Below are 14,820 nucleotides of genomic sequence, written 5' to 3' on the forward strand. Positions count from 1 at the left end.
GCCTCTTACCAAATACATCTTTCTTGTATACTCATTAAGAAAGCCTACCATGTCACAGTGTACGAACCTTCTTTGACCAGTGCTCCCACTGGCCACAGGCATTGATACCAAATTCAAACATGGTTTCTTCTCCATTCACAGCTGGAAGTTCTTTCACTGCGGAGTGCTTCCGTAGGAACAGCTCCATTTTCAGCCTGTCATCCGGTTCCAAAAGAGCTCCAGCTGACCACATTACAGCAAAAACGAACAAGCGAGCAATATGTTCCTCGCAGAGCTGCTTCTCATATCGGTCAGACAATAAACCCTGCAAAGCAGATGCAATATATAACGACTGCCCTCCTAGAACAATGTCCCAGAACAAATAACAGAATGAGAGAGAGAAAAAGTAAATGTCGTATCTACCTGTAGGAGGTCAATAGCTTGTTTGATGTACATACATTCTAAAATTGGCATTTTTGGTGTCACAGCAGAGAAAACAAAATCTATCACATCCTGGAAAGGAAAAACATCATTTAAAGAATCTATTTACCATTTTCAATGGTATGATTTATTCTTAGATGAGACCAATTTCTTAATTTCAAATATATTTTAACTTTATTCCAGACAACATTTTTCCTCATTTCTGGGACTATAAATATTCAGACTTAGACCATGAAATTTTGCTAACAATAACATATTAGAAAAATTACTTTGATGTACCACAGTCAGCAGAATTATTCATATGAGCTCCACACAGCAATTTCCTGAAGAGCAATTTGAAGACTGCATTTCAGTTACATCAGGGATCTGCCATTTGTGCTCTCCACTAGAGATTTTAATCTACCATTGCCATTTTTGTCATGGGAATATAAAAGCACTAAAATTGTTGTAATGATACATATATAATGCACAGCCTCACCGCTATAAAATTTCTATCTATCTGATCTGTTCTGACTGCACCATAATGTACCTGTCCCTCTTGAAACCAATACTCTCAGTTTTCTGTAAAACCTTGGCAGGATCCAAAGGGAATTTTGCAACTGATTTTAATGGAACCTGGACTTTCTTCAGGTTCCTCCATAGTGACTGCTACCATGCCTGCCTTTGCCAAGTGCTCTGCAACATCTTCAGCAAAGTTTCAAATTGATGTAAAGTCCTCTCTGAGCTTTGCAGTGCAGAATTATTTTAAAATATCAATTGCCATCCATAGTACAGACTGATGTAAATTATAACCTACTTTCACCTTCATTTAACAATTTTTAACATAATTCCCTCCCTATGGGTTCTATTTGCTGTCATAATCTTTGGAAATCAACACTGCCTACTCATTCTGGGAAGTAAAAGTACAACAGGGACACTATGGGAGATAGTAATTTTGGAGGATTTCTGTTTATGGCTTCCATGTCCTGTCAGTGAGAAAGCTAAGACAACAAAGACATTCAATCACCCAAAGATGTAAACAATCACCTAGATATTTTTGAAAAATCAGTGAGCTGCTTACCCACATACTCACCAGATTTGTTCAAATTTTCAGTTTACTTTTTTTGCCACTAAAGTTCTCTAAGTACCCTATGCTGAGTATTTATTGGCACAGAGACTGAATCAAGATTTTTAGCCATCCTCCTGAGTTCTATCTCACTAAAATAGTGGGTAACACACACAACAAAGATATATACTATGAGAAAAAACTCACTTAAGCATCTTAATCTAGAATAGGGCTCATGGCTAAGTGGACTGAGAAAGAAGACAGTGAATGTGGGCATACATAGGACGAGGGAGGCTTAGAAAACATCCCTTTTCATATTATTTCTCGTTGACTAGCAAAAGTGCTTCCACCTCTGTGTGTTGCTTTTTGTGGCTTACCCCCTAAAATGCGTGTTTTGCCCCCAGCAGTACATAGGATGCTCAAGTGACTAATTGGGGATTTGTGGGTTCCACAAGGAATGGGTAGAAGTAAGGCACTGAAAGCAGTGTGGGAGATTCAAATCTAAAGACCTTTAAAATTTGGACCTAAATCTCTCCGAGATTCAGTATCTTCATCTGTAAAATAGACTAGATGTCTCACAGGGCACTGCAAATTGTTTAATAATTTATTTGAGACACTCAGAATAAAGGTATCTCCTGAGTCAAAGTCGTCTGTACTTTCAAGAACCCAGTTTTCACCAGAGCAAGTTTTATGTTACTTGTGATTCCAGTAAGGTGCACATACGCTAATACTTTATTACTACTATTTTTTAAACAATACACGGCAGAAAGAAGGATGCAAGATCAAGATAGCAATTAGTTTGGACAGGGCATCTGGAAAAAAGAGTTGGGCCATGACAAATATACACAAATGGCAAAGAATTTGGATCAGGAATTTGCTATCCCTTAAAAGGAGACTGCAAAATGAAGTCAGAAGGTAAAAACTCCTATGAGAAAAGACCCTTTCGCACAGCGTACAGGTCACTGTGGAACTCACTGGACTGTAGAATGCTCTTTAGGATAAGAAGTTGGCAACATACTCAAGGGGTTTAGACAAGCACAAGAACAATTAAATAATGCAAAGTTATTAGTATTTGTAATATTAATTTGAACATCCGCATTTAAATATTAAAGCTAAGAAACTCTTTGGATTATATATCCAACTCTATGCTCCAGAGGCAATAGCACCCAAATAAGATTAGGGTGAGATTTAATGTGGAGGGAGGAATAAGTCACATCTGACTACTCTGCTGTTTTTAGGACTTCTCTGAAGTCTCCAGAATAGGTCAATAAGGGATCCAGGACACCAGATTTTATAAAAAAAGGAAAGTGAGCGTGATTTAAAAATCACTAGATTTTTTTCATTTAAACAATACATAGACATGCTGAAACTTATGTTACTCACATAACATGCATCACTAGTTTGAGCTTCACACTTTGCAGACAAACTAAATAATGCCACTCAGGTAATTATTTTAATTATTTCAGTTCTTTGAAACTGCCTCAGATAATTACTGCCATCAGCTAAGCAATTCTATTGCTTACAGGTAGCAGCATCATTCACAGACAAGAAATTGGCAGTATAGCTTCTAAATTTAAGAGACTAGAGACTTTAGATGGGGATGGGAGTTTACTTGAAATTACTCGTAAGCTGGAAATGGTGCTGAGAAGAAAGAACTGAGAAAGGGAAAGTGAAAGTCCAACCCCTCAATCATGTTTTTAAAAAAATCCTGTGGAAATAGAAAGGACTCAAAGATAATCTCAATTCAAAATAAGGGGGGTTTGGGGGGTTGTTTTGGAGGGGGGTTTTTTGTTTGTTTTTGGTTTTGTTTTTTTAAATTTATCCTTGTCTTTTGGACTACCTTCTGTCTTTTATATAAAAACTAATGCCTTACAGTGGAATTTATAATATACATGAAAAGAATAAATACATTCTTTCCACTGATTCACAACTATTATTCTCTGGTGCTTTCTCCTACATTATTGCTACTTGCTGTACCTTCATTAATAATGATTTTATTTAATATGCAGACTTTCAGTGACAAATACTATTTCTATTAGCATAAATAATGAATGTATAATGAGCGTTTCTTGTAAGCAAATTGGAATTACTATAGCAGTTGTCTTACATCTATTTTGGTTGAATTTAGATTGATTTCAAAACGTTTCTATAGGTATACGTAAAAGACTGATTCTCCTTAGTTACTATATTTCCATTTATAGCCTAATCTTCATTTTCTTCTAAAAATCAGATATTTGTAAGCTGCTTATATCTATGCTTTTCTTAATACTAGCATTAAATTCACCAAGGTCTGTACTTGGGGTTTGACTACCACTGTTGATGCACTTTATTTCACAATTTTCTTTTAGAATTTATTTATCCTTTTTTTTTATGTGGGGGAAAATAATAACTGTAAAAAGAGCCACCTGAATACAAAAGTAGTGTTACCCTCATCTGTAAAATCACTGTTATCGCTTCTATTATTTGAGAAGCAAAGATAGCTCATTAAAAGTGAAAGAAAACTGACAGCATGACAGCTTTCATTTACATTTCGATAGTTCCAAATGCAGCCTTCAGCACAGAACTAACTTCATATTTCACTGCATTTTCATCTCTCAATCTAATAAAATACATATTTTTCTGGACTTTATTGCTATTGCTTCAGGCTTGGGTATTTTAAATGTTGTTATTATGTTTTCAGAGCAAGTTGTAGCATAAAATACAAATAGAATTGTGGCAAAGAAGCAGTAAATTGACCTACATATATATTACTTTGAAAGCATATTTTAAAATTCATTATCAGAATTGTTTCTCTTGCTGCTGCAGTAAATACTATGTCATATCATCATGTTTTGGAGGTAGAACAAAATGAATAGCTTGTTAAACATTGGTTTTAAAGTAAATGGGCATTGAAATGAAACATATCTGTAAGAAGACATTTGTTAACATTCAAGGCATTCCAAAACTATATTAATCATTGCTTTTATCATGACTTATAAATAAACTTTCTGAAATATCACTCAAAGTTCATTTAAAACTGCATTTGTAAAATCCAACAACAATGGAAAATATTACAGGAGAAACCCTTGTGAAATCCAACACCAATTACACAAGAAAACTGGCAGGAGAGAGCCAATGGGAAAGAAAGGTATATAAGGAAGTTGCATTTGTTCCACAGATTTTGAGGAAATCAGAAGATAACGCTGAAAGATTGCAAAGCAGTAACTATTTCTTTAAAAAATTCCACAGAAAAAATAAGAATTTCAGTGTAATTGAAAACAGTATACTACTGAGATTATGCTTTTAGATCCACCATTGAGTACAACCATCCATAATATTAATGAAACCTTTTTAATGATTCAGTATGCTAAGGCCAAATGGAGGGGAAAAAACGTTCAGAATTCTCCCTTTGGATCTACTGATTGAACACAATTTAGTCAGAGAATGTATCAAAGAGATGCTTCATCTCAAAAATCTCCTTCGGAACAGACTGATGAATTATAAAATCAGAAGAGACCACTATAGTCACCTGTGCTGAGCTTCAGAAGACCACAGAGCACAGAACTGCCCTTAATTAATTTGAACTATAGAATGTCTTTTAAAAATAACTAATGGGCCAAATGCATTCCCATTGCAGCTGAAACTGAGAAAGATTCCACCAGAGTGAATCTAGCTTAATTTCTTTCCGAATTTACTTCTTTACATTTAAAACAAACAAGGAAGCTTATCCACTCCCTTTATGTATCCTAACAAGAATTAAAATTTCAGTAACAATTACAGCCAAAGAGAATATCTCTGTTTTGCCAACATACGTTATAAAATAATCACAGATTTAACAATTCATTGCCAACTAACCTACGCAGACAAAACAAAGCATCCAAATTATTCATGTGTTATAGTTTCACTCATTCATTAATGTTAGAGATAATTTTCTCTCTTTTTTTTTAAATCCTTTATCCTTATTTTATTACATAAAAAAAGAGAAGTAAATAATTGAAAAAGCACTGAGGAAGAAACAATGCTTCATTAAATAAAGAATAAGAAATGCAATATTTTTTTTCTCAAGTTGTTGAATTAAGTACCTGAAATACAGCATTAAAGCAATTCCATAGGACATCAGAGTATGTAACAGGTAGCGTTTGCAGCCAAGCTCTTAAAATAGGCTTCCAATCTAACACTGAAGAACTCATGAAGACCATCCCATTACGAGAAACTGTTGCAGGGGAAGCATTGTCAATGTTGTGAGGTTCAAAAATAATTTTGCAACTGGGGGACATCGGAATACGATCTCCATTGGCCAAAGTAAGGGTCTTATTATCATCCAGAACAGAGTTCAGATTTTCAATCCATATTGCATCAACAGGTCCATCCAAAACTATCCAGATATGCTCACCCTAAAAAAAGGAGACACAGACACATGCAACTGTACATACATTGACCAAAAAATACACATTTACTTAATCTCAGAGAATGTACTCTTGGATATAAATAATGAGTCATAATTTGGTGCTGATTAGCTTAGCATGAACTCTAAAACAGCAGTTTTTATCATTTGCTTAGTGATTTTAATCCTTCTTTTGTTATCCTGTGTCACACCAAAAAGGATATTAAGGAATAGTGACAAAAATTAATTTGGTCTGTTCTAAGCATAAAACTGTCCCTTTCTTCTACAAAAGTACATCAGCCAGCCCAACATCCATCAAGGTGGATGCAAACATTTCCCATTACATACAGTCACAGACACGGATACACAGTCAGTCCTTGTGGGATGCTACCGAAGTATTTCATGTAAAGCTTCCCATTTTCCAAGTGAGAACTGAATGAAATTTCTGAAGATTTGAGTGTAATTATGATTACATGAAACATTATCTTCAGGTTTGATAAGAGAATTGGGAAATGCCTATACTGATTTCTTACCAGATCCTCTTACATTCCAACATAATTAGCGAAATAGAGTGGCAATGACATAAAACCAGACAGGAGAAAATGATCTTTCCTGTCCTCACATCAAAACATGAACAGCCCTTGCTTTTGCATTTGAATGGTAGGACTACCTGCTTACAGAAGAAGCAAAACCCTTAAAATCTTTTCCAATTTAGTTCTGGAACCTCAAGTGCTTGGGAAGGCTGGTGCTTTCTGGCATATACATGTAATTGTGACTCTGGCATACATTGAGCTATTCAGACACAAAGCAAAACTAACACTGTATTTTCCCATTTGATTTTCTTATGTAAGATCTTTCACATAAATGACAGGTAATGAGACCTTATAGAAACAGTATTAAATGTCCTTATTAACTATCATGATACAATATCCATTACCTTCTTTGCTTTTAAAGTTTTTCTCCATAATGCAGAGAAAATACCATCTGTCCAGTCATTTGTAGCAACATCAAGGGTACCAAACATCTGGGAAGCTGTGATTGCCTTTGGGTTCATTCTCATCTCTTTATGAGGAGCACCACAATCTGTCATTGCTTTCATCAAAATATTAATGCATTTTGTCTTTCCTGCACCAGTTGGACCTAGAGTCATCATACCTTAAAACAATACAAACATCGTTTAAAATGAAATGTCAAAATGTCATGCTACCATTTAATGGTTCTTTGCATCAATGATCCTTGTTTTATTTTTATCAAAAGCCAATACGAAAAAGAAGTTTTTCACTCCACTTACTCAATGTTGACTGAAATTGAATTTAAAAATATTATTAAAAGGCCTCTATAAATGTCTGCTCCATTACGATAGGCAAGCCTGTGTGGGTCTGTATCCTCCCTCAGGCAGTTCTGTTCCTTTTTCTAATTGGAAAACACAACTGTCTTTTGATGTTCGCATGCAATGACATTGACATGACTGGTAGTAAACAAAACCAGTAGTTTCTAAATGTATTTAATGAGAATGAGTAGTTCCCAATGATATACAAAATTGAGTGTATCTTTCTGAAGCAAAAATAACAAAAATACATACCTGCACCCATCCATGCTAACATTTTAATACATTTTTCCTACATAAAAAACAGTTAACAGCAACCACACTTGTAATTTCATCAGTGTATACACATATTGCCTAAGGAAAAGAAGCCATGTCTTCAACAATAAATTGAGCCTACAGTTGATCCTTTTTAGTTAGATTTTCTAAATCAATTATTCAAGAGGCCCAGAGACTGTCCAAAAGCAGATGGGACATTCAAACTGGGACTTCCAAAGTCATCTAAGGGAGCTAGATAACTCCTACTAACCCTAGAGGAAACTGGACAACATAATCTTTAGTTGGCTTTGAAAACCTCTTTAACAAAGGTATGGAATAAACAATCACAAACACAAGTTATAAACTAATCCAGGAAAATGCAGACTACCTCTAAAACTAAAGGGAGCTGAATGTTCCTAAAAACAGTTTGGGTACCCAGACAATCATTTATGTTACAGATGGGGAGATCTAATCCAAGCCCCTCAATGTTAATGGAATAGCCTTTCTGCTGGTTTCAACAGCACTTGGATCGAAACCGTTATGCAAAAGAGATTTCAGGATCCATGCACTGAATCTCCATGCATACGTGCGCGTGTGTGTGTGCGTGAGCACTCCATTTGCATATATTGCCCCTATTTCAACCAAGAGAAGTCATGCATTTTACAGATTTTGCCTCATTACTTGAAATCCCATGGTGACCTCTCCATAAATCCAGGGATCCACGAGTAGGACAAATGGAAGTCAAGAAAACGGAGATCTTTTTCCCTCCATGCAACAGCTTGTGTCATAGAAAGGCCCTGGGCGTCCAAGCGTTAGGCCAACTGGAACTGCATGACCCCTGGGTATAGCAGGGACACGTGGAGAGAAGAGGCATCTAAGCAGAATGACACAGAGGATCCTGGAGATTTTGGGGGAACACTGGTCTGTGGTATCTCACGGACCAAACAGCTTCTTCTAACAAGAGGCACATTTAATCATGACTGAAATCATTAAAACTTTCATGGTTCCTATACAGATATAGACGTTATGATTTTCTATGGAACATTGAACCCAGCAATCTGGATGTAAATTATTAACTCTGCACAGCATTAACCAGTTCTTTGGTCTAACCAATAATCTGAACTAAACCTTTGAGGCATTAAGCTCTCAGACTGTGCTATGCCAATGAGTATTTCCTTTTATTTGTTCCATTAGTTTAAGCTTACTATTCTCTCATTATGACATGAAAAGGCAGAATAGAAAGGATGACATCTTCATAAATCTTTGCTAGTTACATTTCCTTTATACTTTCTCCTTCATATATGAAAAAATCCTTAGTTGTTAGAGGTTGGGGGGTGGGGGACATTTCAAAGTAGGGGTATTTTTTTCCCACTCAGCTATAAACTGTCAACCTGGGTTTACTACTGTCTTTGGTACCCTTCCTAGGACAGGATAAACTTTACTCATTAGCCTTTTGTGCACTGTAAAAATGTACTTTCACAGAATCACAGAATGGTTGAGGTTGGAAGGGACCTCTGGAGGCCATCTTGTCTATCCACCCGGTCCAGCAGGAGGTAGACTTATTTCTCCTCAGTTGAAATGGCCAGAATTGAACACAGAGAACAACACTTGGAATTATACTGCATGCTTGGTAGAATCTATCAAAGTAAAGGTTTGAGAGATTATTTTTTGTAATCTTCTCAGCATCATAATCTCACAGTAACATTAAATGTGAGCTTCATGACCGAACTGTGTCTGAGGGCAACAATTGTTTTCAGAACACTGAACAAAATCAGCTGTTTCTGAATTTTAATGTATACTCTACATTTTAACTTGTTCCATAGAAATTTCAGTCACTGAAGACCACAGTCATATTTCCCATAAAAATGTAATACAACAAAGCTAAAATCTCACTCTCTGTGCATTGCGCACCAAAAAAAAGTCATAACAGTTTCGTAGCAAAATATCCACACAGGCTTTAAAAATGACAGCTGTTCAATTTTAAAATACATTTTTGTGAAAATAATCTGCATTCTGTAGCAGATAATATAAAAAACTCTTGCTTTTATGCATTCTCAAAAGCTCATCTAGCATGCTAACCATGTCGGACTCGTTGAGTTTCATACAGCTGAATGAGTTTAAGTATCCATGGTGGATGATGAATAAGCCCTGCTTTCTCTGCCTGTTTCTGAATGGCTGACTGTAGTTCAGGATACCCAGCTTTATCCAGAGTAATTCCAGGGAATAGGTCATTAATGAGACTCATAAATAAAGGTTCATCTTCATCCACCTGTCAAGGATAAAGTAGGGGGAAATACATTATTTAGTCATTGAAATTATTATTACAGCTGTAAACAATCTTCAAGAATATGCCATTTAAAAGATGGCAGTAGAAAACCTTATCTTTTCCAAAGAAAATATTATAATTATGAATCAGTTTTATTAAGTGAATTTCATACAATGCAATCACAAGTAGTAATTTCTAAATTAAATACTTAAAGCATATAAAAATGTTAACATCTTAATACAGTTTTCTTCAATATATACACACACACATTTCTTCATTTGTTACATAAACCAGCAAGATTTACTCAAATCGTATTTTGCCTTGGATTTTTTAATTATTTTTTTCCTTCTGTAAATCACTGAAGCATGCCTGTAGGTTTGAACGCATGTACCAATGTGCTGAATAGATTAACATCAGAAACAGAGTAATTGGTTTCATCACAAAACTGGCTCCCAAGGTAAATATACAGAGTCTAGACATGCTATAACCTTTCAATTACAGCAATAAAAAGAAAGATGAATACTTTAAACAGTAATATCGAAAGAGATTAGACTATACATGTAGGCGTTAGCTGCTTCCAATTACCTCACTCATTGCAATTCTTATGATGTTCTGAAAAGGCAACAGACTCCCAAGAAATTTATAAATTGAAATTCTGGATTAAGAAGGATCTTTAATGAGATTATTAAAAGTTAATACAATGTATTCTTCCTTTCTCTCCTTAGATAGGGCAGAAAAAAGAAAAAACAAGAGCCAATTAGAGGACCAGGTTAGGTCCCCTAGGTTCTGGTGGTATTTCCAATGATTTTTTCAGCTAAGGCTTCTGATGTGTTTTCCTCTCTTTGAAAGACAAATAGTGCTCACACCATAACTGTATTCTGATTCTCCACTCACTGACAGACCATATTAAAAACTGCAAAATAATGTATCCAACTGCTGAAGAAAAAGATCTTTTCAAAGTGCATAATAAATACACTTAAAAATGCAAACAAAGTACTCTTTTTGGGAAAATCACCGGTGTTACAGTACCAGTTTGGAGAGGTTCATGTCCCGCAGAACCCTCATCACTACGGTTTTCTCTGGCTCTTTGGGATTAGACCTTTTCACTGCTCCAAGTGTTCTTAAAACAGACAGGATATTTCTAAGCCCGAAGTCGTAGTGAACCTTGAAATAATGCATAAACACAATTGGTACCACAAAGACTACTAAACACCTTAAAATCAAGAGAGGGCTGAAAACTAAATTCATTAAAGAAATAAATATGATACTGAACTTTTAAAGATGATTAATTTTATAGCTCTTCATCTTTTCAACTGGATTTCCAGTTCTGTTGCTATCATACCCTGAAGGTATTTTCCAGTGTTGCATGTCCATACCTGCCAAGTGTCCCTTTTGGTGGTAGACTACCACTTTTACAAGTCATCTGTAACAGAGCTGCATCTTCTATCATTTTCCTAAATTCATAATTTGCCAGATGCACAAACAGCAAACCATACATCTTCAGACTACCCTCTGTTTTCTGCTTGTGCAAGGACTGTTGCTATCTTGATATATGGTACTGGGATTCATGACTAAAAGGGCCAATATCTTGCTGACATAAAGAAACATACTGAAATTATTCAGATACAATTTGTTATATGTAAGCCTATCCTATCCTCTACTTAATGACTTTCTGCTCTGTGGATAGTTTCATAACAACTTGGTTCAGAACAGAAGGATATACTTCCAACAGCCATGTGCATCCTAGAGGTGAATCTAACCAGCTTTGGACTTAGGCAGGTGAGGGCTGGAATATCTTCCCTTTCACTACAGGTGCAGCTGTATATTTGCAGAGCCATACAGACATATTCAATTAATTTTAGCACTTGTACCTGAACATACAATTCTGTCTTAGTTAACACAGATTTGAAAAAATATGCAAATGTTCTGTAATGTGTTTCCTCTTTGACCAAATTTGATGCAAATCCTAGAAGAAAAGCTATCAGGGTAAAGGTTTTAAACTATAAAGTCTCCACTACTACCGGCTGCTTGGAAAACTAAATGGTAAAGACAGACATGGACAGAGATAATAAAGATATTGTTACATTTGGAGAATATCTGCTCCCTCTGATTGATCAGAAATGTTTTTGAGACCAAGTGCATAGACTCTTTTTTACACTATCTGTTGTGTGTTGACCTTGGCCAGCTTCCAGAGGCCCACCCAGCCACTCTCTCACTCCCCCTGCTCAACAGGACAGAGGGAGAAAAGAAGATGAAAAGAAAGCTCATGGGTCGATATAAAGACAGGGAGATCACTTACCAATTACCACCACAGGCAAACCAGACTTGACTTGGGGAAAATTAATTTAATTTATGGCCAACTAGAATATATTTGGATGGTGAGAAACAAAGACAAAATTAAAACACCACCTTCCCCCCAGCCCCCACCCCTATTTCCCAGACTGACAAATTGGAACAATACATTGAGTACAACCCAGAATTTTCAACAAGAAATAACTTATTGATTAGGTTTGCAGATGATACCAAGCTGGTGAACTAGACCACAACTAGAGTTCAAAATTACCAAGAGAAATTCAGTAAATTATCTATGTGTGATGCAATTCAATAAAGACAAGTGCAAACTACTACACAGATAGAAATAACTAACTGCACAAATAAAGAAGAGTAACAACTCTTCTTCATTCAAATGAGAAAAAAGTCAGGTGCAGAAAGCTTTGCAGAAAAATATCTGACATTGGACTGAAGCCACAAACTCCCCAATGACATATCTACAATTATAGTGGGCAATAAAAATAAAAGTGTCCTTTTTAGGATGGCTAAAAAGACATTTCCATTGCAGTTGGCACTTATGTACTGTGCCCAAAAGCTGGATTCCACACTTGAAGATGAACCCTACTCAAGAGAATTTAGAAAAGAAATTAAAGTTATCAGCTGACTAGAAAACATGCTATTATCAGGAAGAAGTAAACCAAAATCTACTGTACAAGTAGGAAGAGCAAATATGTAGGATGAGTTATGATAAAAGTCTTCAGCATGCAAAAAATACCTGCAAAGAGGAAGACAGAAGGAATAGAAAGGAAAAGAATTAATGTACTTAACTACAGCAAGGAAGGTTCAAGTTAACTTTTAGAGAAAACTTTGTGACCATAAGGAAAATGAAACTATGGAACAGATTGCCTGGAAAACTGCAGGCTATCTGTCAACAGAAAATGTTAAGGAGAGTCACAAACATTTACAGCAAATTATTTAGCTAAGAATTATTTTTCCTCCAGAAAGGTAGATGGATGACCCCTCAAGGCTCTGTCCAGCCTCATTTTCTATTATTCAATCAGATACCAAGTTGTTACCTGCTGAAAAAGTTAGATATGAATATTCAGCCAGGTACTGACAGGAAATCTCATTTGCAGATGGAAACATTGAGACAAAAAGATTAACAACTTTCTGTGAAGTTTGGAAGGCAGATTACATGTTGATGACAAATTCCGATATCATTTAGTAAATGATATGTGCTAGTGAAATATCCAGAATCATGACAAGGGCTGATACATTTCTTTTTCTCCTTGCTAGATGACCATCACTGACATACTGGAATGAGTCCAGCAAAGGATGACCAAGTGAGAGGAAAAGAGACAATGGTCAAAATTTGCAACAGGGGAAATTGCAACTGTTTGCATAAGGAAAAGATTCTTCACAATGAGAGTGGTCAAACACAGAAACGGTGCCCAGAGAGACTGAATATCTCCACCCTTGGAGATATTCAAAACTCAACAAGTGCCTTATCAACCTGCTCTAAATTGACCCATGTTGAGCTAGAAGTTGGACAAGATGACCTCTGAAGGTCCCTTCCAACTTATGTGAGTCTATGATTCTGTAGAATTGATGACTTTATTAAGTTTGAAGATATACTGTCATACCTATTAGAAAATTTAAAATAAACTAAATTGCTTTTAAAAACAGATTTTCTGGTGCATTACAACTGACCTACATGACAGGTGGTTCAAAGCGACCATCATTCATTTTTCTTAATCAGACTGTCAGTTTTACAACTGCTTTGCCTTTCAGGAATGGCACAGAACAGCTAGAATTTACTGGCAAATGTGGATTATGAGCTATTTCTTTCCACATCTTTTAACAGCAGGCAAAAGATTGCACTTGGGCAAAATGGACTGCAGTGGTATAGCTGATGCTCTTGTAAGGAAGAATTAAAAATCTGCAAATAAAAATCTCAACACTAGAAGCACAGTTTGCTGTTGTGGGGAAAAGAAAAAAGGGCTATCAGTGGTTTTCACCATATGAAAGCACCTTAAACAGATGATCTTCAGAGGGATTATGGCCTCATTTGCTTTCAAGCTTTGTTAGGTTTTTCTTTTCAGTTTCTATGGTTTTCCCTAATCTGGGTGAGGCTCTGTGGAAGGAGGCAGTAGGGAACTTTGGCTAGAAGTCCTATAACAAAGGCAAATAATTCCACTTTGGGGGCTCTGTCAGAGTAACTGTTTGTTTCACAGGCTTGTGGACACCTTGGGCTTCCTACATTTGCTAAGGACTATTCTTTTATTTTTGTATGTTTTTCTTTACTGAAGGAGATGATAGTCACCAAGGGTGCCTTTGGCTATTTGTGAGTCAGGGTTCGTCTTTCTACAGGGTCTGCACTTGTGTGTGTAAAATGTCTGGAGGACTTCACATATTCCTTCTGGCAAATTCCTTTTAGATTTTGTGGGAGGTAAATTCAGCTGGTGAATACTTGTTTGTTGTTATTTTCTTCTGTTGATGTATATTGCATTTGTTGAAAACAGGCAATGTTCTGCCATTTCCTATTGCATTGATTCTTTATGTGACCCTGTTCTTTCAGTCAACTGCCTGGATACACAGCAGTACTTACTTCATATTTAAAATTTACGATTAAAAATTTAAATAAATACATTCCACTGGGAAAGATAGATTAATATGCCTCTAAGAAAGCCTGTCTGTACTTTATAGTTCTAGTTTTCTGGCTAGAGAGAAGCAATTTGTGTCCCACTGTACTCTTAGAAATATCTACAGTTCATGGGACTCCCGTATCTAATCAGATGAACTCGGCAGATCTCTCTCTACATACAATCACATATCGCATCAGATGTACTCCCCAACCTACAACAAACTTCATG

General features: G+C 36.0%; 1 protein-coding gene across 1 annotated transcript in view; it reads right to left on the reverse strand.

The window, feature by feature from the left end:
• Positions 1-14,820, reverse strand: part of LOC142405960 (dynein axonemal heavy chain 5-like) — a 173,474-nt gene that overhangs the window by 87,176 nt on the left and 71,478 nt on the right. The window contains exons 45-50 of the mRNA XM_075494186.1: positions 10,706-10,840; positions 9,490-9,679; positions 6,766-6,983; positions 5,527-5,838; positions 403-492; positions 68-304 (exon numbers count right to left, since the gene is read on the reverse strand). Of these exons, the coding sequence (XP_075350301.1) occupies positions 68-304; positions 403-492; positions 5,527-5,838; positions 6,766-6,983; positions 9,490-9,679; positions 10,706-10,840 (1,182 nt within the window). The remainder of the gene's footprint in view (positions 1-67; positions 305-402; positions 493-5,526; positions 5,839-6,765; positions 6,984-9,489; positions 9,680-10,705; positions 10,841-14,820) is intronic.

Source organism: Mycteria americana, chromosome 2 (genome assembly GCF_035582795.1).
Source record: "Mycteria americana isolate JAX WOST 10 ecotype Jacksonville Zoo and Gardens chromosome 2, USCA_MyAme_1.0, whole genome shotgun sequence".
Classification (NCBI taxonomy): domain Eukaryota; kingdom Metazoa; phylum Chordata; class Aves; order Ciconiiformes; family Ciconiidae; genus Mycteria; species Mycteria americana.